A 23,125-nucleotide genomic window follows, 5' to 3' on the forward strand; every position below is an offset into this window, starting at 1 on the left:
TTTCCTATGTTTTGTATAATGTTTGTGTCCGAAATAAACTTAACAAACAAACAAACAAACAAACAAACAAACAAACAGTCATACTCTGGTGGTGGTGTGCTGACTTGTCTTTTACAAAGGTTAAAACTTGTTAAATATCAGTTTAGTGTCAGTGCATCATCTGGTCATATAAAGATAAGATAAGATAAGATAAGATAAGATAAGATAAGATAAGATAAGATAAGATAAGATAAGATAAGATAAGATAAGATAAGATTTAAAAAAAAAAAAAAAAAAAAGCACTCGGAGAGCGCAGACCTCCGCCAAGACAGATCTGCCCCCCATCACCACCAAAATGTAATAATTTCTTCCTTGTGCCAGTATCAGCATTTCCTGAAAATTTCATGAAAATCTGTCCATAACTTTTTGAGTTATCTTGCTAACAAACAAACAAACACGCACGCAAAGCGATCACAATATACAGAGGTAATAAAATAAAATAAAATAAAATAATAAAAATTACGTTCTCCATCCAAAATCCAACATAAATCATAAAGGGGAAAAAAAGCAAGAATGATACCAAACACTGTTCTCTTATCTCTGTAACACAGTCATTTCAAAGACATTATTGTCAACTCCATCATAGATAAATGTCAGTGTGTGTCTCTTCTTGCAGAATGAACCCACATTATGCTCCCTGTTTCCTTGAATGCGTCATTTTTGCGGCGCGCAACTGGAACATAAACGCACAAAAAACGCACAGCAGCTAACCACCGACTTGGATGCAGCACACAGCGTTGGCTTTATGTGTGCAGCCTGTCCATACACACACACACACACATACACACACACACACACACACACACACACACACACACACACACACACACACACATACACATACGGTTACACACCCAGCAGTATATTCTCGTATTGTCCAACCCCGTTGACCGTTTTAGGGTAGGGTAGTTCAGCCCCCTGCCTCCTCTCATTGGCTCCAGTAATAAGTACAGCTCCTTCAGTTCTTCTTGGTTGGCGACGGCAGGGTTTGTTCCAACTCAAGTAACGTGGACAGAAGTTGTCAAAAAGTGCATGATTGAGACTTTATCCCTTTGGAAATTCATATTTGTCAGTCTGAGTGTTGTCAAAAGAAAAAAAGAAAACGCTTGAGATCAGTCTGTACTGAAGGGAACAAAACGTGACCAGCAGAAAAACCCCCAACCAGAAGACCACTGGAAACTCTACTCCTGTCCTGGACCGTGCTGTCAGCATGGTATGTCCACAACACACACTCTTCTTCTGCTCTTTATTCACTGTAGGATTTCAACTTTAGAATATTCATGTGTCCAAATGTTTCAAACCTATCTTCCTTCTTTGCCCACTGCTTGCTTTTGCTTGGCTACAGATTTCCTCAGTTCAAGAACTTTTATGTTTATTTGTTATGTTATTTAAAGTTTGCAACCACATTATTTGTCAATAACTAAACAAATCATCAGTTAGTTTCCCTGAGTGTGGATGATCTACCCTGTATCGATGGTTTTCCATGTTTTTTTTTCCTCCACAGGAACACAAAGTACAGTTAAAAAAAAAAAAAGAAAGAAAGAAAGAAAAAAAAATGCAATTCTGATGCAATCCCTTTTAATAAAATTATTCTATATGTCTAAGTATATGTATATGTTTGTGTCACCCAGTTAGTGATACAATATTTTTTGCACCATGGATGCATTTTCAAATATGTTTTTATTTTAACATTTGCAAAATATAAGAGCAGAGAGAAGTAATATGTATCTGTTCATAAATGTGGACTGTGACCCAGAGTATACATTTAATGAAACCCATGACCTAAACACAGAAAAACAACCGAAGTGTGTTTTTCCATAGCATCTTACTGGCAGCATGGAGGGAGAAAAATCAGTGAGTGTTCAAGATTAGCAGCGACTCTGGTTATGCAATACCGTGGTTTGAGTGTGTATGTGTGTGTGTGTGTGTGTGTGTGTGTGTGTGTGTGTGTGTGTGTGTGTGTGTTGGGGGTAGTGTAACGTATAAGTGCAAGTGTATACCTGTGCAGGGAGTTGGCACTTTCCCTTTCGTTAAGCGTATTCTGGCTGCAGCTCTGTGAAGCTAAAACACGGTGAAGCATTGAGAGAACGTGAATGAACTTGAGTGATGTGTGTTAGGACAGACGTTTCCATGCTGGGAGATTGGGACTGAATTAATATCTCCCCTTGTGCAGCTACTTGGTGCAGCTGTGCCACTGTCACTGCTGTGATTTATCCAACAGTTAAATGCCTTGTTAGTATTCTGCCACTGTATGTCTTTTGTCTTCATAAATAAGTTATGTTTTGGGGTGACACATTAATAGGTACTTGTGCAGTTCTTCTTTTCTTCATAAGCTCTTAAGATCATCTCTGTAATGCAGGGTTTATATCTGAAATGAAGGTTAGAAATGCGTTGAATATAACAGAATTGCAGCTCTTTTAATTGATCGTGTAAAGTTGAACCAGGATGGAAGTTTCAGAAACACTATGAGGCCCCGAACTGGCAGATTGCTTAAAGAGGTTCACTTTGGTTCTTCTCAAATATGACATTGATATGTAAAAGTGCACAGTCTGTACAGAGGGTGTGTATGTGAAAGGGGCTTTCTCTTTGGCTGTTTCTTGTGGGATGGAGTGGGACTGACACACACGCTTTTTAACACAAGAACTACAGTGTTGCACATACTGTACTAAACATGTGTCTTCTCAGATATGTGCGTTATCTCCTTTGTGATGTTGCTCATGTGCATTTTACTGAACTCATAGTCGAGTACAGAGCTGTGGTCGGCTGTTTGCCCAGATCTCCCCAGAGATAGACTCTGCCTGACCAGTGGACAGAATCTTACAACTGCTGTTTGTGTAGGCGGTGGAGGAAGGGGCTGTGGGAGTGGAAGATAATTTAGGGTAAAACCAAGTTTAAAAAGAAAAAAAAAAAAAAAAGCAGGAAAAAATGTAGCATTTCAGTCGCAAGATTGTGAAAAAGACAGAAGAAAGGCAGGGGTGGAGGTAGAAAAATGTACATAGGGTGCAGATAGGGACATGGGAGGTTGCTATGCAGGAATCCCCATAAACAGAATGTAAATGGATTCAAAACATCTACAAAAATACATATGAACATACAAAAAACTGTTTATTATCATATAATGCCATGTATCAACATTTTACTGAAGTGTTCTTAATGCATAATAGGAACAAGACTAGTGTTCTGTATGGACCTTAAAAAGTAAAATGAAAATTTTCCACTAGAAGTAGGGATGCACCGATCCGATACCAGTATCGGGCATCGGCTCCAATACTCAGTGTGTACTCATACTCGTAAAAGTAATCCAATACAACTGCACCAATACCACCTACAGCCGTGTGACATTCACAGTTCAGTGCAGCAGGTACGTGGCGGCGGAATAATGTGTGGGGAGTGTGGAGAGATTTTTCATCATAAATGACGGTGATAAAAGTAATGCTGACTGCAAGTAACGTTAAAAACACAGATACAGACGGAGCGTTCTGTCTATCCTCTGCGTACATTCCATCCATTTTCCAGGTGCTGGCGGATGCGTACCCAGATGGAGAATACCAGCGGGAACCGTGAAGGTAGAGGATCTGTTCAAAGAGCGACTGTGTGAATTAGTGAAAAACTACTGATATATTTATGACAACTACCCAGGACTGGGCCAGTTTCCATCCTGCTTATAATACCTTGGGGGTATGGAACAGTGCGGACCGGGCCACCAGTGAAAGTGAAAATGAAACTTATCACTCATTTATCTTTTCTCTACCTCATGGAGCTTCGCTTTTAAACCTTACCAGCGAAAACGCTGCAACATTAGTATCACATTAGTGTTACTTCTGTCGTCTCCATGTTTGTTATTACTGACTTTCTTCTTCTGAAAAAACTTTACTTTTATTCGTGGTATTTGTCCAGTATGGTTAATTAAGAGCAGCACCCCCTGGTGGATTAATTGAGAAACGCTTTTTCCAACACATAAACGTCAGTACCAGCACTTTGTTCCAGTCAGACTAATGACAACGACAATAAAGCACATTTACAAAAGGAACTAAGAACTGGAATGGGATTATTAAGTACTCGTATCTGTACTCGGTATCAGCAAGTACTCAAATGTAAGTACTTGTACTTGTACTCGGTCTGGAACAAAGTGGTATCGGTGCATCCCTAACTGGAAGTAAAAGTTGTTGTCTCTAAATAATTGCAATATTTGCTTCTAAGACATATTGGAATAGAAGAATTAAATCACTTTTAGTCAAATTATTACTTGTTTCAATACTTTAAGGAGCTTCTGGACATAGTGGGAGTGTGTTTTATAAAATTGAAGAACACAAAATTAGGTTAGGGGGCTGCAGAGGGGAGGACAATGATCTACAGTTGGGGGGGGGGCTATGCCCCCCCTTGTAGATCCACCCCTGCAGCAAGGCCTAAATGAATAATAGGAGCTAGCATTGTCACACCACTGCTTTTGATGATGTGTTAAAAGATGAAGGTACGTTCAGGTTAGACATGAATAATGTAAACAGATGTTAAATACTGTGACCTGCTCTTAAACTAACTGGATGTTGGCGTTCACCTCATGCTGTTGAAACTGTTTACAACTGAGGACTGACTGAGACTTCCAGACACATAAATCTTGTTACTTGAGCTGCTGGTGTGTTCAATGTCAGACGTTATGTCTTGTGTTTGGATTGTATGCAACTCATTAAAAAGGTATTTTGTCGTTCTGTGAAGGCAGACAGATTTGACACAAAGGTTACGCACAGATCTGATTGGCACTTACAGTCAACAGTCTAATGATAAAGACATTCAGGTAACCTTGGAGAATAAATCTTGAAGATTAGATAAATCTGAAAGTAAGCATGACTCAAATGATATCAGTCAAATAAGGACTTATAGCTTTTGTAGTATTGATAGTTCAAACTCTCAACAGCAGGGGCGAAGTCATATAGCAGAACACACGTACAACTACCAAACACCACCAACAAATCAGCACTATGTGTCCACAGACTGTATCATCCACTGAATAAAAGATGAACATTATTATTATTATTATTATTATTATTATTATTATTATTATTATTATTATTATTGTATCATCAAGTTTTCTTTAAAAAAAAAACAAAAACATATAGTGGGTTATTTTGACAGCCGATTAAAATAACATTAGTCACTTTTCCATTGGACATCTGTGCAAAACTTTACAGATATTTACTAAATGTCAAAAAAAATAGGAGTGTGTAATATCGGTTTTTCCAGTAAATCACTAATGCAATTTGTTTATTTATTATCGCAAGATGACACGAGAAGTCATTCCATAAACATGACGATGAACGTAAATATCATGTTGATTTACAGATATATTCATTATTATTATGTATTACCCCTCTATCTCGTACTAAATTAAAAATGATTCGGTTTCCTGGTGTGTCCACACATATATGCGCCATCTTTTTTTTAAAAATTCTTCTTCACTTGTTGCAACGTCCGTCAGCATCCATTTTTTATTCATGTGACTCTAGTTGTGGAAAAAGGTCTTTCCATTGCAGTTTTGTGTGATATACCAGTTGCACTATGCCCAAAAAACCACCTCGTGCCAACGCAAAAACTTCTAATCAAAAAACAAGACTTTTGGCAAAATTGTCATTTTTCCATTAGATAAATTTTTATGTGCAAGTTATATTCGCGCAATTCGAGGGTCAATGGAAAAGTGACTTTTGTGTCTTATAATCTTCATCTGCTGTTATAGTATAGTTTACATTATAGCTGTGTTAGCTTAGCTCTGTTTTTGACAGAAAACAGCCACAGTAAAACCATAAATCACCTCCTTTTTCTGTGCAGTTTATGTCGTCAGTAGTTGAACTAAAGATCTATGTGGAATTGTCCAAGAAAGGTCAGATTTGTCACCGTTTAGTCTGAACTACAGTAACAGTGAACTTAGCACAGATATCACTGTAACATCACACAATACCTTTATACCTTCACAACTCACCTGTGTTGAAGAAACACTGCAATTCCTGCATCGAACTCCATTCTTTTCATTTAGAGCTGTGTCCAGTGGTGAAAACAACAGTGTTTCTAGTTTTTAGAACTTTGTCACTTTCTTTGTCTCTAAAAGTTGTTTTTTAGTGGTTCTCATCCCATCTCATCACTTTTGAACACTTTGATCAAAGGCCCCGTGGTCTTATGCCACGTTTCCACTACGTGGTACCGGCTCAACTCGACTCTGCCTTTTTGAGTTTCTATTACATAAAAGAACCTGGAATCTGGTACCCAGTACTAGTTTTTTGGTATCTGCTCCACCAAGGTTCCAAAACAGGGGGAGAGAAATTAAAATGTGACATGTAAACACTGCAGACCACTGATTGGTCAGAGAGTTGTCTCTGCGTCATTGCATCATCAATGTGCAACACACAATTTCTAAAAAATCGATTTGGACGTTTACAGTAAATATACCAGTAGGTCAACCACATGATGGCAGCCCGCAAAACTACACTGTGGGCGGTTGAGGAGGTTCAGACATTTCTGTCCTTGGCGGCCTACGAAAAAATTCAGCGTGAGCTTGACGGAGCACCACGCAACAATCGAGTTTATCAGCAACTCTCTGAATAGACATCACAGAAGTTTTGTGCCGCTATGACATCCAGGCACTCTAAAGTTGGTTGTATCCTGTATTGGAAATGGTCTCTAGGAATAGTATCTGGTACCCGAGTCGAGTCGAGTTTGGTCGAGTCGAGTCGAGCCGGTTTCACGAAGTGGAAATGCGGCATTAGTTTTCTTCACCAAAGACCAATAGAGTGACTCACTACTCCCCCCTTGTGGTCACATAAATATATTCAGTTCATTTTTACATTACCCAATATATTGGTGTGTTTGTCATAAATTTAGAGCGCTTTATTTTAAATCCTCTAATTATAAGTTATGGTCATTTGTTATTATCTGAATGTAGAAATATTACATATTGCTTCTTTAATATGCTGTTCAGGATTTTCGAGATTGTAAGAATACTTGTGAGGCTTATTCATGTGGTTGCAAATAAGTGTTTTACCAGTGTGACTAACTGAATAATTAATGAACTGATCCAATGCTAATGGGGCCCTTAGTTAATGCATATTATGCATTGTGATACCACTTCTTTTGATGATGTGTTAAAAGATGGTGTTAGGTTCAGGTACGTTACAATACAGCAACAAAAAAAGATAAAAGCTACTTTTCCTGATAAGCATGTTTATTCTTATGGCATATTAAAATTTCTGTGACTGAATACACAGTAGCTTGAGTTATGTCTTTGGAATCAGAATCAGAAAAAGAATACTTTATTAATGCCAGGGGAAATTGTTGTTTTACAGTTACTCTGTGCAAGTAGCAGGAAAAAAATGATCAATACTACAAATATATATCTCTATCTACATGTCTATATCCAGATAGATAGATAGATAGATAGATAGATAGATAGATAGAGAGACAGATAGAGAGACAGACAGACAGTAAAACATTATTAGAACAGCAATTTGTACAATATGTATTAGTCAAGTATCAATATGATAAGTAAAATATACATAAATAGGTGCTTAAATATATTGTTGTGTGCTATAATTATGTGGATATGAGGTGGAACAGTCTCAATGCCACAGGCAGGAATGATTTCCATTGTCGCTCAGTGATAATAATGTTTTTAATTGTGTCATTGTACCTGAAAAGCATATATTTAATCAATTACACTCTGGAATTCATGAGAAAGATGGCATCTCTTTAGTTGTTTTTGTGGAGAACAACTTTCTCTGGCCTGGTTACCGACTATATCCGCTACACTACACTACATGTTCTGCCCATGCACCTCAGCACCACCCACAATATGAACCAATGTAATCCTAACACCTCCCAGAGGACTCACCCACCCCATTTAAGGCTGCCCCTCCCTCAATCTTCCCATTTCCCCTCTTCTCTATTTGTGTGCACAAGCATATTTTTGTCACTCTTCGTACCCCCTCTGCACATGTGTGTATTCATATTTGTGAGTCACCTCCCCTTTCTGACCATGTCTCTCAAACAGCCACATGGCTTTATGGGTCATACAGCTCTCGTACTTTTCCATTCTCACCAGCTGATACCAACAGTGATCCAGGAACGTTACATCTTGAAATCCACTTTGGCTTGTGTTGAGTCATTTTGGATTTTGCCACCTCATCTGAGCCAAGGTAGTTGGTGACAGTGTGTATTTCAGTACCAACGATCAGCTGTGTAGAGTTTATTATAAATTTTAGCAGTCTAACCTGACACGGTGGTCTTTGTATCTATTGTACATTAAATAACATTCACTTCAGCTGTTTCATTCATCTTTCTACTTTTGTATAATTTGTTCAAACACTGCCTGATTATAGACAAGATGTCAAAATCTCACATTTTCCTACATGAAACGTAATCTTGTTGTTTATTTTCAGAATTGGAGAGCAACATTAGTCACAGAACATGAGTGCCAGGAGTGTGTTTTCACACGGCAAAACTTGAGAACTTTCTCTGTCTCATTTCCCCGTTGAGACTAGTAAGTAAGGTTCAGTGCACACTGTACAAGATTTTGGGGGATCTAATTACATTAGAAGACTATAACATCTTGAAGTATGTTTTTATAAGTGTATAGTGTAATCTATTATTGTAATAGGAATAGGAATAGGGTACATAATAAAGTTCCCCCTCATGGACTCTACCATATTTTTACTGTATCCTGGAATGGACTTCTTCTTCTTTCTTCTTCTTCTTTCTTCTTCTTCTTTTCTTCTTCTTCTTCTGGATCCTCTTCAGTTCTATATTTCAGTGTGTATCACAGTCGTTATCCCTACAAACCCTACAAAGGTCGAGGCCTAGAACAAGCTAAACACTGATTCTAATCATGACCTTTTGTGTTTTTACCAGCTACCATAGAGCATGATAAGGTAAGGATTACATTTTTAGTGGCAACCTGCAACTTTACTACTAGATGCCACTAAATTTTATACACCGGACCTTGAACTGAGTTTTCTCACATACTATATAAATACTGTGCTAGGACTGTAAAATGTGTTGTTTCATCACAATGTGTATGTGGAATCACAGAACATGAGTTGTCCAGTAAGTACCATTTTTTTCTTAACACACAATTGCATCCTATCTTAGAATCATAAACCATTAATTAATGATTCTTAATTCATTTAAAAGTCAACCAAAACAGATTGGAATCATCATGATCAGTTGTTAAACAGAACCTGAAAATGAACAAAGGAAACTAGAAAAAGACCAAAATGGAAGATTTGACTGCAAAAAGAATTGTGTTGAAAGTAGTCGCTGCATAGTTTACACAAGTGTGTTATTATTTTTATTTTGAAGCAAATGCACTCCCTTACAAAACCATCACTGTGGAATTCCCTTTATTGTTTTCAAGCTATATTTTCCATATGATAGTACATGTCACAGAAAAATGTATTGCAGCGTCAGTTTTTCCAATATTGTGTAGCCCTGTACCGTGGATGTACAGTAGGTAATAGAACAGTGTCTTCTTCTGTGGGTAAGCCTTTGCTACTTTACACATATTATATTTGTTTTGTGTGTGTGTAGTATGTTTCATGTTATCTGGACTGTGTCTGTTGAGTCATACTTGGATCTTTTTGTTTTAAGACAGAGAAACCTTCAATCGACAGCGACGAGGACAGAACCTGGCTGGGTGAAGGCCAGTCTGAAACTCAGCTGGCGAGTGTGGACGGTCCAGATGGAGTGGAGGCAAACGATGAAGACCGACCAGCGTGGGACTCAAAGATCCAGTACGTGTTGGCGCAGGTGGGCTTTAGCGTGGGTTTAGGAAACGTCTGGAGATTTCCATACCTTTGTCACCAAAATGGAGGAGGTGAGTGTTTAATATAAGGAGTTATGACTATTTTCTGTGAAAGCTCTTTGATGCAGAAGCTTATTTTTACCCCACCCCCCGAAGGGGAGGCAAGGGGTATTGTTTTTGATTCGGTTTGTTTGTTTGTTAGTTTGTTTGTTCATTTGTTTGTTTGTTAACACTCTAGCTGCAAAACTATTGGTTGAATGATACCAAATTGGATTTGTAGATTTCCAATGACCCAGAATAGATCTGATTACATTTTGGGAAAAGTAGGTCAAAGTTAAAATTTTCTATGAATTTTTAAATTCTTCTTTTTCTCCCATTTACTTATCATGGGCAAAATTTCAAATGTCTGTAAAAACATCAATTTTGTTTCAATCTACTTCAACCTTGGTACATATATTGATATGCTGACATCAGCACATGCATAGACATGATGACATCAACTGGATTGATGCCAAAATAAACTACAATACGTGCGAGGGGCAAGGTTTATTGTGCCTGGCACCACTTGTTGGCAGTATGATGAAAAAATGATCTTGTATGTAAAAGTAAGGCAAGGCAAGTTTATTTGTATAGCACATTTCAGCAACAAGGCAATTCAAGGTGCTTCACACAGGACATTGAAATAAAAGAAACAAAAAGAATCACATTTAAAACATTATAAAAGAAACATATAAAAGGTGATTAAAAACAGCAAGTAAGAAAACAACACATAAAATCAAAATAAATAAATAAATAAAATAAAATAAAAACACACACATATTAAAGTAAAAGTTGCAGTGCAGAGTTTCAAAGAGAATATAAAATTTAAAAAGTCAAAAGCCTTTTAGTCAAAGGCAGCAGTGAACAGGTGAGTCTTTAACCTGGACTTAAAAGAACTCAGACTCTCAGCAGACCTGATATTTTCTGGTAGTTTGTTCCAGATATATGGAGCATAGAAACTGAACGCTGATTCTTGAAGTAACGAGTTAATATCTCATCATAATTTAACATCATAAATTTTCGCAAAATAACAAATTCGTGTCTGGAAGTAATTCAATCCTTCGCCCAAATAATGACAAACTCTCAAAATAATGAACTGATATCTCAAAATTTCTCATTGTTTTAACCCATAAAGACCTACACAGCCACTAGCGTTCAAAATCATCTACAGATCTAAAATGCTTAATAACTTCTGAACCACCAAACCTATCCATACATGTAAATAATTTGTGCAAAATTCAGTTTGTCGTCTTTTCATGGTCATCAGATATGACCCATTTGGACGTTCAAAGGCTTTGTACTTACCGTAGAAACACCGTCATCGTCTACAACATTGATTCACTAGTAAAACCCACAGAGTTGGATCATGACAGTAAATGGAAACAACTGTTTTTAGTTCAGTTGTTAATATCTTTGCTGAAAATGTCACTTTTTTTCAGTTTTCTCTATTTCTGACATAATAACCATCATCTTTAATCTGAGTTTTAATAAATATCTACATGATCAGTAAATTAAACAGAGGAAAATATATGATTTTTACTGAAAAAAAGCAAAATACAGAGGACAGTATTATAATAAATGGTGATAAATCACTTAAGAAAGGTTAAATCTAGAGAACAATTCATTTGGGAACTGACACAAAAGTAGCACTGGGTCTTAATGGGTTAAGTTACTGTGTCATTATTTTCAGATACAGTATCCCAATGGCAGAATTAAGACTCCACAGATAGGTTTATGCATTGTTTTAAAGTTTCAGCTGATTAAAATGAGACTGGCTTCAGAATAAGCATAAAAGTATGATACAAAGTGAGAAAATGTGTGTGTGTAAAGTAAATGTCGTATGGCTTAATATGATTTTTCCAGGAGCCTTCATGCTGCTGTATGTTTTCCTTTTGCTGGTTGTGGGAGTACCTCTGTTTTTTATGGAGCTTGCAGCCGGTCAGAGCATACGACAGGGCAGCATCGGAGTATGGAAGCACATCTCCCCGAAGTTGGCTGGGATCGGCTACTCCAGCTGCGTGGTGGGTTTTTTTTCTTTAAGTGTTTATTTACTTTTTTCATGTGCTTATGTGTGAGTGTAGAGGCACTGTATAACCTTGGACATCTAGTCCAATATGGATGCAATGGAAACTGTTCCGCAGTTTGTAGCCTATAAACTACCTTATCTGTCAACTCTGAAGGAAAAGGTTGATGTTTACACACACGTCAGGAAAAAGATTACTCATAGTTTGTTGTACCTCAGCTGGTGTGCGCTTTGGCCGCTTGCAAGTAGAACTATCATTACTATTGCTAATATGACCCACTGTTGCAGAAAGAAAGCACAGCTTGTACTTTTTATAACTGGCTGTTCTGTGTGTATACGTAAGAAAGGCTGGTGATGACGACCTACCAGACGGTGAGAGCGGCAGTGTGCTGCAGCGCTGGCAGTTCGTTGCATAACACTTTCTCTGTATAAACAGTGCGCAGAAGTAGACGCCCATACCTTTTTTTCTTATTTTGTGATAAGCTTTATTGCTCTTTAGCCCAATTTGGTGTCACAATCATTATGGCAACACTTGTGCTTCAGCTTACAGGAGTCCACAGTTTAATAATAACTTAAATAGTCACGGGGAAAACACTAATCCTTAAGTCTTAAGTCAGTTGTGGTTTTGCATTTGGAGGTCAGACTTTTAAAAGTACAGAATGTACAATAAACAGGTCAGATCATACAGAATCCTATATCTCAAGGACTTACTATGTAAATTTTGATAACTGATTAAGTTAAACTGTTTTTCCCCTGCTCTAGGTCTGTTTTTATGTGGCTCTTTACTACAATGTTATCATTGCATGGAGCCTGTTCTACATGGGTAATTCTTTCCAGTATCCCCTGCCATGGCATCAGTGTCCCATCGATGTAAACACCAATGACACAGGTATGTTCTGTGTTTGTGTTGTTCCAGCACAAATGATCAAAATGACATAACACATACATGACAGTTCAGAATATTTAGTGTAGTATGTTCTTTGTGAACAGTGAAAGAATGCGCAAGCAGTTCTCCAACGTCATACTTCTGGTTTCGGAAAGCTCTAAACATCACAAACTCTATTGAAGAGTCTGGAGAGTTCAACCCCATCATGACTGGTTGTTTATTAGCTGCCTGGGCGATCGTCTCACTAGCAATGATCAAGGGCATCAAGTCTTCTGCAAGGGTAAATTAACCTTTTTTTCTGTTTTTCACCCAAGGGGCTCTACAGAAACAAAAATAACTGCTCCAGTAGATGCAAACATATGCTCCTTCGAGGTTCAAGGTTCAAGGTGACTTTGTTGATACCCATAGGTAGATTTGTTCTGCAGTCTGGAGAGGGCATCGCAAACATTTCACAAAACATTAAAACCACAGGACACATACATGGCACAGATTAAAAACAGCACAGTCCAAAGACGTTGACAGATACTCCCAGCGGCTCCTGATCATGGTTAAAACAGACGAACATAAATAAATAAAACAGACTAAAACAAGTGGTGCCAGGTACAACAAACCCCGCCCCTCGCACATATTGTAGCTTATCTTGGCATCAATCACCTCTTTCATCCATATTCAACATTTGTTAACTATAAAAATTATATATGTTCCAAGTTTGAAGTAAATTGAAACAAAATTTATGTTTTTATAGACATTTGAAATTTCACCCATTATAAGTAAATGGGAAAAGAAAAAGATTTCAAAATTCAACAAAAAATTTCAAAAACTAGCTATCACTTAGATATTTTGTACAGTGATGTCTTAAATTAATCTCTATATCTCTGCAGTGTTTTAAGTAAACTGAGTCAAAATTGATGTCTTTATAGTGATTTGAAATGTTTCCCATTAGAAGTAAATGGGGGAACGTTTTTTTTGTTTTTTAACTTTGACCCACTTTTCACAAAATGCAATGACAAACAAACAAATAAACAAACCGAACCAAAAACAATGCCCCTTGCCTCCCCTTCAGTGGTGCAGGGTAATAAATAAAAGTGATTAGATATTACTAAAACATATGACTAAAAATGCCAATATAAAACCTGTTAAAAGAATGGTAAAAACATAAAAAAAAACATGATGTAATAGTATATAATACAAGGGACAGTAAATGATAAATAAGTTAAGACCACATTAAAATAAGCCAGACCCCAAGAATTGAAGTTCCTAAATCGTTTTCCACTTCTTTTTCTGAATTTCAGGTGATGTACTTTTCGTCGGTGTTCCCCTATGTGGTGCTCTTTATTTTCCTCATCAGAGGGCTACTGTTGGATGGTGCAATGGAAGGAATCACATACATGTTTTATCCTAAAGTAAGGTTTCATCATATACTTGCTTCCAGTCCTGTCATAATGTCACCGGTTTTTGTGTAATTTTGGCTAAATGAGACCCTATTTTGTGGTTTCTTTCAGCTGGAAATCTGGGGTAATGTGCAGGTGTGGCGACAGGCAGCTACGCAAGTGTTTTTTGCCCTCGGCTTGGGCTACGGCTCTGTTATCGCTTATTCCTCCTATAATCCAGTCCACAACAACTGCCACAGGGATGCGCTGATGGTCTCTGGCATCAACTTCATGACATCTGTCCTGGCTTCGCTGGTGGTTTTTGTTGTACTGGGTTTCCGGGCCAAGACCATAGCACTACGCTGTGTGGCTAAGTATGATGTTATAGGTGTTGGCTTACCTTAATTTATCTGTTTTAAAGACATATATTGTTGATTACTAAAAATTAAACAGCATTTTGTTTCAACCTCTTGTAGAAATCTTGGTCTGCTAAACATCATGGCATCTGATGGATCTACCCAGCACTGGTGGCCTTGGTTCAACATAAGTGATCCAAGCTCAGTGTCTATAGGCGAATACAGAGAGTGGTACAGTCACTACAGCTCCATGGTGGGTCCGAACATCACTGACTGCAGTCTGGAAGAGGAGATGAGTAAGGTGAGGAACGTTTAACATCGAGGCTGGTGGCTTTGTTGAAATGTAATGATGTGAGGAAAACATTTATAGACTGTAGGAAGGAAACAATTTAAGAGCATGACATACCTGCCAAATCCTTACCTCGACTAAGTACTATGGAGTTGCCGTGGCTGCTGAATCAACTGTACATCTAAATTTCACAAAGCCTGAATCACTTACACTACAGTAACCTTTAGCAGAACACATGTTTGATAGACACATGGGTCACTACAGGTTGCTTTATGAGGTCCTGCACATTGTATCCCTGAACAAAAACATCACAGTCTCAACCAAAGCAAGAATGATTCAATAACAGCAAGTGGGCAAGGTGCTAAAGTTCCCAGGACCCCTGAGGATTCGGGGAGGTACTGTAAAATATCCAGCTGGCAGGAGGATGAAAACATATGGGCAGATATATCTTGTGGGTCCCCAGGAGAGATGGCAGCAAGCTGGGATGGAGTAGTGAAAGGAAAAACTAAAGAAACAAAGAAAGGAAGAGATAGTAGAAGTACAGTTACCCTGCAGTGTTTGTTTGATTTTTCCACACATACTGAGTTACCATAGCTCATTTCAATAAAATATTAATTCTTGAAGTATTGTTTGATGGAGTTTATGGGATGTATTACATATTTTTGTTGGCAAACTAATTATAAAACCCTTTTCCTGACATATACCCTCTGGCTTTTTCACCTTTGTGTGACTGCAGGGCGTTGAAGGAACAGGCTTGGCATTTATAGCGTTCACTGAGGTGATGGCCCTCTTCCCAGCCAGCCCCTTCTGGTCAACACTGTTTTTCCTCATGTTGCTTAATCTGGGCCTCAGCACCATGTTTGGGACCATGCAGGGTATCCTCACACCTCTCATGGACAACTTCAGCCTGTTGGGGCGCCACCGGACCAAGCTCACAGGTAACACACACAAGTCAGGGTTATTGTAGTTCATGACAACTAAGGCTAAAACTAGCAGTGAAAAAAATTACATATTTCCCTCTTGGATTAATTCATATTTCTGACTGTGACAATAAATTTTGTTGTGAAAAACAACAGTATATACAGTGGGTACAGAAAGTATTCAGACCACCTTAAATGTTTCACTCTTTGTTATATTACAGCCATTTGCTAAAATCATTTAAGTTCATTTTTTCCCTCATTAATGCATAAACAGCACCCCATTTTGACAGAAAAAAACAGAGTTGTAGACATTTTTGCTGATTTATTGAAAAAGAAAAACTGAAATATCACATGGTCAGAAGTATTCAGAGCCTTTGCTGTGATGCTCGTATATTTAACTCAGGTGCTGTCCATTTCTTCTGATCTTCCTTGAGTTGGTTCTACACCTTCATTGAAGTCCAGCTGTGTTTAATTAAATTGATTGGACTTGATTAGGAAAGGCACACACCTGTCTATATAAGGCCTTACAGCTCACAGTGCATGTCAGCGCAAATGAGAATCATGAGGTCAAAGGAACTGCATGAAGAGCTCAAAGACAGAACTGTGACAAGGCACAGATCTGGACAAGGTTATAAAAGAATGTCTGCTGTACTCAAGGTTCCTGAGAGCATGGTGGCCTCCATAATCCTTAAATGGAAGATGTTTGGGATGACCAGAACTCTTCCTAGAGCTCTGGCAAAGGTTCATACTGTCTTCCAAATACAACTGTGTAAGTAATTCATTTAGCAGGAGGATTTGCTCCTGAGCAGCCTAGAAGACATGTCACAGCACATCATGTGACGCCTCTACAGGAAGTAGCCGAAACTAGTAAAGCAGGTAAAGAACTGCCCCTGTCTGATAAATAAATTACTTACACAGTCTTCCTAGAGCTGGCCGTCCGGCCAAACTGAGCAATCGGAGGAGAAGAGCCTTGGTGAGAGAGGTAAAGAAGAACCCAAAGATCACTGTGGCTGAGCTCCAGAGATGCCGTGGGAAGATGGGAGAAAGTTGTAGAAAGTCAACTATCACTGCAGCCCTCCACCAATCCAGCCTTTATGGCAGAGTGGCCCAGCAGAAGCCTCTCCTCAGTGCAAGACACATGAAAGCCCGCATAGAGTTTGGCAAAAAAAACACCACATGACGGACTCCCAGACTATGAGAAATAAGATTCTCTGGTCTGATGAGACCAAGATTGAACTTTTTGGCCTTAATTCTAAGTGGTATGTGTTGAGAAAATCAGGCACTGCTCATCACCTACCCAATCCAATCCCAACAGAGAAGCATGGTGATGGCAGCATCATCTTGTGCCTCAGCTGCAGGGACAGAACCACTGGTTGCAATTGAAGGAAAGATTAATGTGGCCAACTACAGAGATATCCTGGATGAAAACAGTGTCCAGAGTACTCTGGACCTCAGACTGGGGCGAAGGTTCACCTTCCAACAAGACAATGACCTTAAGCATGCAGCTAAAATAATGGAGTAGCCTCGGAACAACTCTGTTCTTGAATGGCCCAGCCAGAGCCCTGGCTTAAACCCAATTGAGCATCTCTGAAAAGACCTGAAAATGGCTGTCCATCAACATTCACCATCCAACCTGACAGAACTGGGGAGAATCTGCAAGGAGGAATGGCAGAGGATCCAGGTGTGAAAAACTTGTTGCATCGTTCCCAAGAAGCTGTATTAGCTCAAGAGGGTGTTTCTTGTGTCCATGTGATGTTTCAGTTTTTCTTTTTTAATAAATTTGCAACAATGTTTACAATTCTGTTTTTTGTCAAAATGGGGTACTTTGTATACATTAATGAGTAAAAAGAAAACTTACATGATTTTAGCAAATGGCTGCAACATAACAGAGTGAAACATTTAAGGGGGTCTGAATACTTTCTGTACCCACTGTAGAAGCACAAAATTAAACAAATAAGGGAAAAAAAATGTCTTTTTGTTTTACCCGTGTCAATAGTTTGTGATATACAAGAGTAAAATGTCTCTTCACAATATGACATTTTTATAAACAACTTTGTACTTTTTTTTTTTGCAGTCATGCATTACTTTTTCACCTTCTATAAATTAAGGCTTTTCTAGAAATAAAATTAAAACTACTTACATACTTATACATCTACTATGGAAAACAAACTGATAGTTATGGTTACTGACCATTTCTACAAACAGTTGTATTAACCATCTGTAGGAATAGAGAGACTCGTTGTAAATGACAGGTCAGGTCTTGAGTGCATCTAAAATGTTTCATTCTTATAAGTGGGTGACTTAAAGTTGCTCTGTGACCAGTTCAGCAGAATTAACCATTTTTCCTTAGAAGGTTTTTACAGCTGAGTGTTATCTTAATGTAAGATGAAAATGCTTTGTTTGTTCAGGTATCTTTACAACAGTCGTAACGGTCTTTTTTCTGTTTGCGTTTCAGTGTGCAGCTGTGCTCTGGGCTTTGTGATTGGACTGTTGTTCACTCAGCGATCAGGAAACTATTTTGTCACTATGTTCGATGACTACTCTGCCACCCTGCCTTTAATTATTGTAGTAATCTTTGAAACCATCAGTGTGGCATGGGTCTATGGAACAGATCGGTAAGAAGACGATGATGCATTTACTCTAAAATATTTTAGGTCATTATTTGTATCTATCTCAATGACATAAATATATTTTGTGCATAATTTATATATTTTTGCACCACTGCAGTTTCCTGGATGACATTGAGGTCATGCTCAAATGGCGCCCTCCAGTGGTGTACAAATACCTTTGGAAATATGTTTGTGTGTTTGCAATGGTAGGCCTTTTGGCTGCAAGTTTCTTGCGTATGGTCTTTAAAGGACCCACATATACCGCCTGGAATCAAGAGACAGTAAGAGACTTAACCTGCTTTTCATCCTGATCTTAAGATATTATTTAACCATCCTTTGTATTTTTATCTGTGAATATCCATATTTTAGCTGTTATTACATACTGTGACAAACTCTTTCTCATCCTCCCTTCAGGCTTCTGAGAAGACTCTTGCGTACCCTGGCTGGAGCCTGGCAATGATTGTCCTGCTCATAGTGTTTGCTAGTTTGCCGGTGCCTGTTGGCTACATCCATTCCATGCTGCAAAACCGCAGACTTCAACACGGTCACTCTGAGGAGAGAGGCACCCAGGAGATGCACCGGGAGTTCTACACAAAGTGCAGCTCCACTGAGCAGCTAGATTCAAACTCCCACCAAGTCCCTCCTGAGGAGGACGAGGGTTTTCCCAGGACTACCTTCCTGCCGACAGGCAATGAACTGTACCGACTCCTGCCTCAGCAGGAGGACGAGGATGAAGAACAAGATACAGGGGTTTGATCATGGCTAAAGAGGTTTTTAAAGAAAGAAGACATGGTTAAATCTTCAACTTCAGAGTGTTCAAGCAAGACTCTGCAAAGTGAAGGAAGCACAAACATCAACACAATTCTATTTTATTTGAGGAGCTGTCTTTCAGTAGTTGCTGGTTTTACCACATTTGGTAAGCTTTGTAATCAACATTGTTGACAATCCAATTTCTGTTATTAATGGAACATCCAAGGCTTTAAAAGTCTGTAGTTCCACTGCAATTATAATGTCTCCTTCTACCTCAATTTTCTGAACTGCCTTGTCTTGTTCAGAAAAAAAACTCAAATGAAAAAGGAAAAGGCTGCATGTAAAACAAAGGATATCTGAAAGGTTTTACAGAAGGATCACTAGCCACCTGTGTGACAAATTAGGTTGGTCTAGTGTTTGTGCAGCATGCTATCACAACAGCTGATGAATTTAGGAACAACTAACATCAATATGCAGCATCATAGTGAGTTTTTTTTTCTTTTTAAACTGAATGACATGTATAGGTTTGCATGAAAACATTCTACCTTGAGTAAGTAATGAGTGTCCTCACAAATATAGTGTGACACATCTGTGTGTGACTGGGTGTCTCTCAACATTTATGTCATGAATGAGTTTTGAAGGAAATTGAGAGATGTTATTTTGATAGTACAATAATGTTATTTTACATTGTATTTGTATTATTTTACCTCATTCGAGTACAGTAATGTTTTTAGACGTGTTCACACAAAATTAACCGTTTATTTTACTGTACTAGATGTGGACTTAATTAAACCTCTAGATGGCAGCAGCCTGACTGTATGCGCCTTTTTTCACATTTTCACACAGAAGCAGTAACACCTGAGGTTGTTTCACAGTCAAAATAGCACAGATGATCACTGATAATATTCAGTCAGTATGAATATGAGCACATTTTCAACTAAGCATCACTTAATTCTCATGTACGTTACTCATAATATGACAGTTTTGCAGCAATTGCAGTTTATCAAAATATGTTAATTGTGGATGCGTTGGTTTTAGTAACAAATGCCTTTCAGATTTGATTTGATTACAGTGTTCTTTAAAGGGATGCTCCACTGTTCTTGCATACAGTTCTGTGCAAAAGAATTTGGCCATCAATAGGTTTGTGCTTATATTCAGATTATAGTGAAATTTTCTAATGTACATATGCAGTCTCCCAGTCTCTGTAACAAGATACATGGGAGATGTATAGGAAATATGAGAGCAGCATGAAACCATAAAAAAATAGATCGCAGTGTCCAGTATTTAGTGCGGCTTCCTTCGTACTTAACATGCTGGACAGATGATAGAATTATTACTCTAATCTTCTGCTGTTTTATACTAGGTTTCCCTCAACATGTCAGATGTTTCTCATTATTTGATCTGTTTTTTGTCATGCATAAGAACAGAGTTTAGTTTAAATATTCACCATAAACTGCAGAATTGGTTTCATTCATATTTTTTGAAAGCTTTCAATAGTTTGTGCAATATTTCCCTGTATTATGTACATTACAAAGCTTGTATATATATATATATATATATATATATATATATATATATATATATATATATATATATATATATATATATATATATATATATGCAATACTCAATAGTATTAATTAGGTTCAATTATAAATTATCTGATTTTACTGGCAATATCAGTGCAGTTTGATTTACATTTTTTCCTAACAGTTAGTGTTTAGTACCTTATAATTATCCTCATTAATAAGTCTTTATTTGGAGACCATTGGACATTTTTACAGATATTAACCTTTTCATGCATGAATTATTTGAACCTTTGTCAAGATCTTTTTTTGAGTGTTTTTGTTCCTCATTATGCATGAAAAAACAATGCAATTGAGTTGTTGTTGTTTTTTTCATGGATTTACAAAAATGTCCATTCGGCTACACCATGCATTTTATTCTTGAAGCACAGAAACATGTATTTAAAACCCAATATTAGAAAGTGATATGAAAACAGTGAAATAAAAACATTTTTAATGCCGCTAATCTGATGTTTTGTCACATTTTAACATACTCTAATACTAGTTATGACTCACTTGATTGATTGATTGATTTGATTGATTGATGTATTTATTTCAAATATGAATTTCAAAACAGAAGAAAATAAATAAAACACTTAAACATAAGACATATAATACATATTTGAAAAGGAGTGAGAAGAATCATAACTTATAAAATCCCACCCCTTCTCCTTAAATAATTAATAACAGTAATAATCTTCCTAGGTCATGGAGATAATATACAAAAAATTTATATATATATATATATATATATATATATATATATATATATATATATATATATATATATATATATATATATATATATAAATGTTAATTACAGTCTAATAACAATTAGCAATTGATTTACACTCAAACATGTTACTGCAGATCAGGTTTATCAAAAACAGTAAAGTTACAGTAATGGTATAAAAGTCAGTGTATGGGATGGTGCATAAGCGTCCACTGTGTTGCCTGATATGGAACTAAAACAACAAAACCTGTGAATATACAAGAGAACAACTGTAGAATAACTGTCCAATGGAGCGACCACTATGCATGAAAGGGTTAATAAGAAATTCTGAGATTGAATGAGAAAGGCCAGATTGAGATGGTTTGGACATGTGCAGAGGAGGAAGAGTGAATATAGTGGTAAAAGGATGATGAAGATGGAGGCAAAGAGGAAGACCAGATTTATGGATGTGGTGAAGGAGAACATGCAGTTAGTGCAGTGTTTTTCAACCTTGGGGTCGGGATCCCACACGGGGTTGCCTGAAATTTCTAGTAATTGATTAAAAAAAAACAACTTACTGATAAAAAAAAATATATAGTGAGTTGACAGAGACAATCCCAATTCATAAAAGACATGACAAACTGAAGCCGAAACTGAAGCACTGTGGTTCTGTTTATCTGTCAAATGTTCATTGTGGTCGGTTTCAGATGCTGCAGCTCTTTCATAATTCATAGTTTGAGTTATTGTTTGTTCAGTATTAATTATCAGCCTTGTAAATCCAAGTTGGACTGACTGTACATATCCTGACCAAGGAAAATAAAATTCTCACTTTGTGCAGTAATCTACACCTGGCTTTTCTGCCTCCATCCATAATTATATATATTACATAGCCTAAATGCTGTCTAAAACTATTTGCAATATAGCATAGCAAACTATTATGCGATTAAAAACACTCATTTTAGCAAAAAAAAAAAAAAGTCTCCGTTTTGAATGTCTGGGGTCGCCAAAAACACAGATCTACAAGGAAAATTCTTCCAGAATAAAAGTAATGAAATTTTACCACATGAGAGTCACTGATAAAGAAAAATCAAGAAAAAAATGCTGGTTGGCTGAACTTTCCAAGATACAGCCTTGGGTCAAAATGTGAAATTCAAGAATTAAGGAGAGAATGGGTTTGACTCGAAAGGAATATTTGTCTCAGAGCTACAGGATCTACTTCAAAACACTGTCTGCACATTAGAATACATTCACTTTACAGGTTCTATTTAGTGGAAGATTTATAAAACTATTATATAAATGTACATAAACCAATATAGATGCGTAATAACACTTAATCATATACCTTGAAAACATCAGCAAACTGGCACTTTGTCATTTATTTTCCAATTAATCTTATTAAAATACATAACATTTAGCACATTTAATCTCTGAAGCAAATCATTTCTAAAAAATTGTAGACCAGTGAAATTTGTGATGTTAAAATGGGGTCACAAGCCAAAGAAAGTTTGGGAACCACTGAGTTAGTGTGTGAAAGAAGAAGATGCAGGAGACAGATTCAAATGGAAGCAGATGATTTACTAATAGTAGTAGAAACAGAAATTCTGATTTTACAGAGAAGTTGAGAAAGTTGAGCCAAAAGCATCAGTGAGAGAAATTAAAAACTAACCATCATGGAAGACATTATCGCCTTCTCAAGATAATGTGAAACAGTCTGAGCAAGTTGAATACTCATGCACACAAGATGCGTAAAGGGGCCTGTGGGCCTGGTTGTCCGTGGCCCGCGTGG

The 23,125-nt window shown here is 37.4% G+C and overlaps 1 protein-coding gene across 1 annotated transcript; it reads left to right on the forward strand.

The window, feature by feature from the left end:
• Positions 1-908: 908 nt before the first annotated feature.
• Positions 909-19,937, forward strand: slc6a16a (solute carrier family 6 member 16a). The gene is made up of 12 exons (XM_030142074.1): positions 909-1,252; positions 9,667-9,892; positions 11,723-11,880; positions 12,645-12,771; positions 12,873-13,048; positions 14,061-14,171; positions 14,271-14,512; positions 14,615-14,795; positions 15,520-15,721; positions 18,159-18,318; positions 18,431-18,593; positions 18,727-19,937. Exons 1-12 carry the CDS (start codon positions 1,250-1,252, stop codon positions 19,066-19,068), a joined length of 2,091 nt encoding a protein of 696 aa, XP_029997934.1. The 5' UTR covers positions 909-1,249; the 3' UTR covers positions 19,069-19,937.
• The last annotated feature ends 3,188 nt before the right edge of the window (positions 19,938-23,125 follow it).

This window comes from Sphaeramia orbicularis, chromosome 8 (assembly GCF_902148855.1).
Source record: "Sphaeramia orbicularis chromosome 8, fSphaOr1.1, whole genome shotgun sequence".
In the NCBI taxonomy this organism is placed as follows: Eukaryota; Metazoa; Chordata; class Actinopteri; order Kurtiformes; family Apogonidae; genus Sphaeramia; species Sphaeramia orbicularis.

Bases quoted from the DNA above. Each gene is read 5' to 3' on its own strand.
- slc6a16a (XM_030142074.1), top strand. The intron at 9,893-11,722 runs GTGAGTGTTTAA...TGATTTTTCCAG, and splicing joins TTGTCACCAAAATGGAGGAG to GAGCCTTCATGCTGCTGTAT. The intron at 14,513-14,614 runs GTATGATGTTAT...AACCTCTTGTAG, and splicing joins GCACTACGCTGTGTGGCTAA to AAATCTTGGTCTGCTAAACA.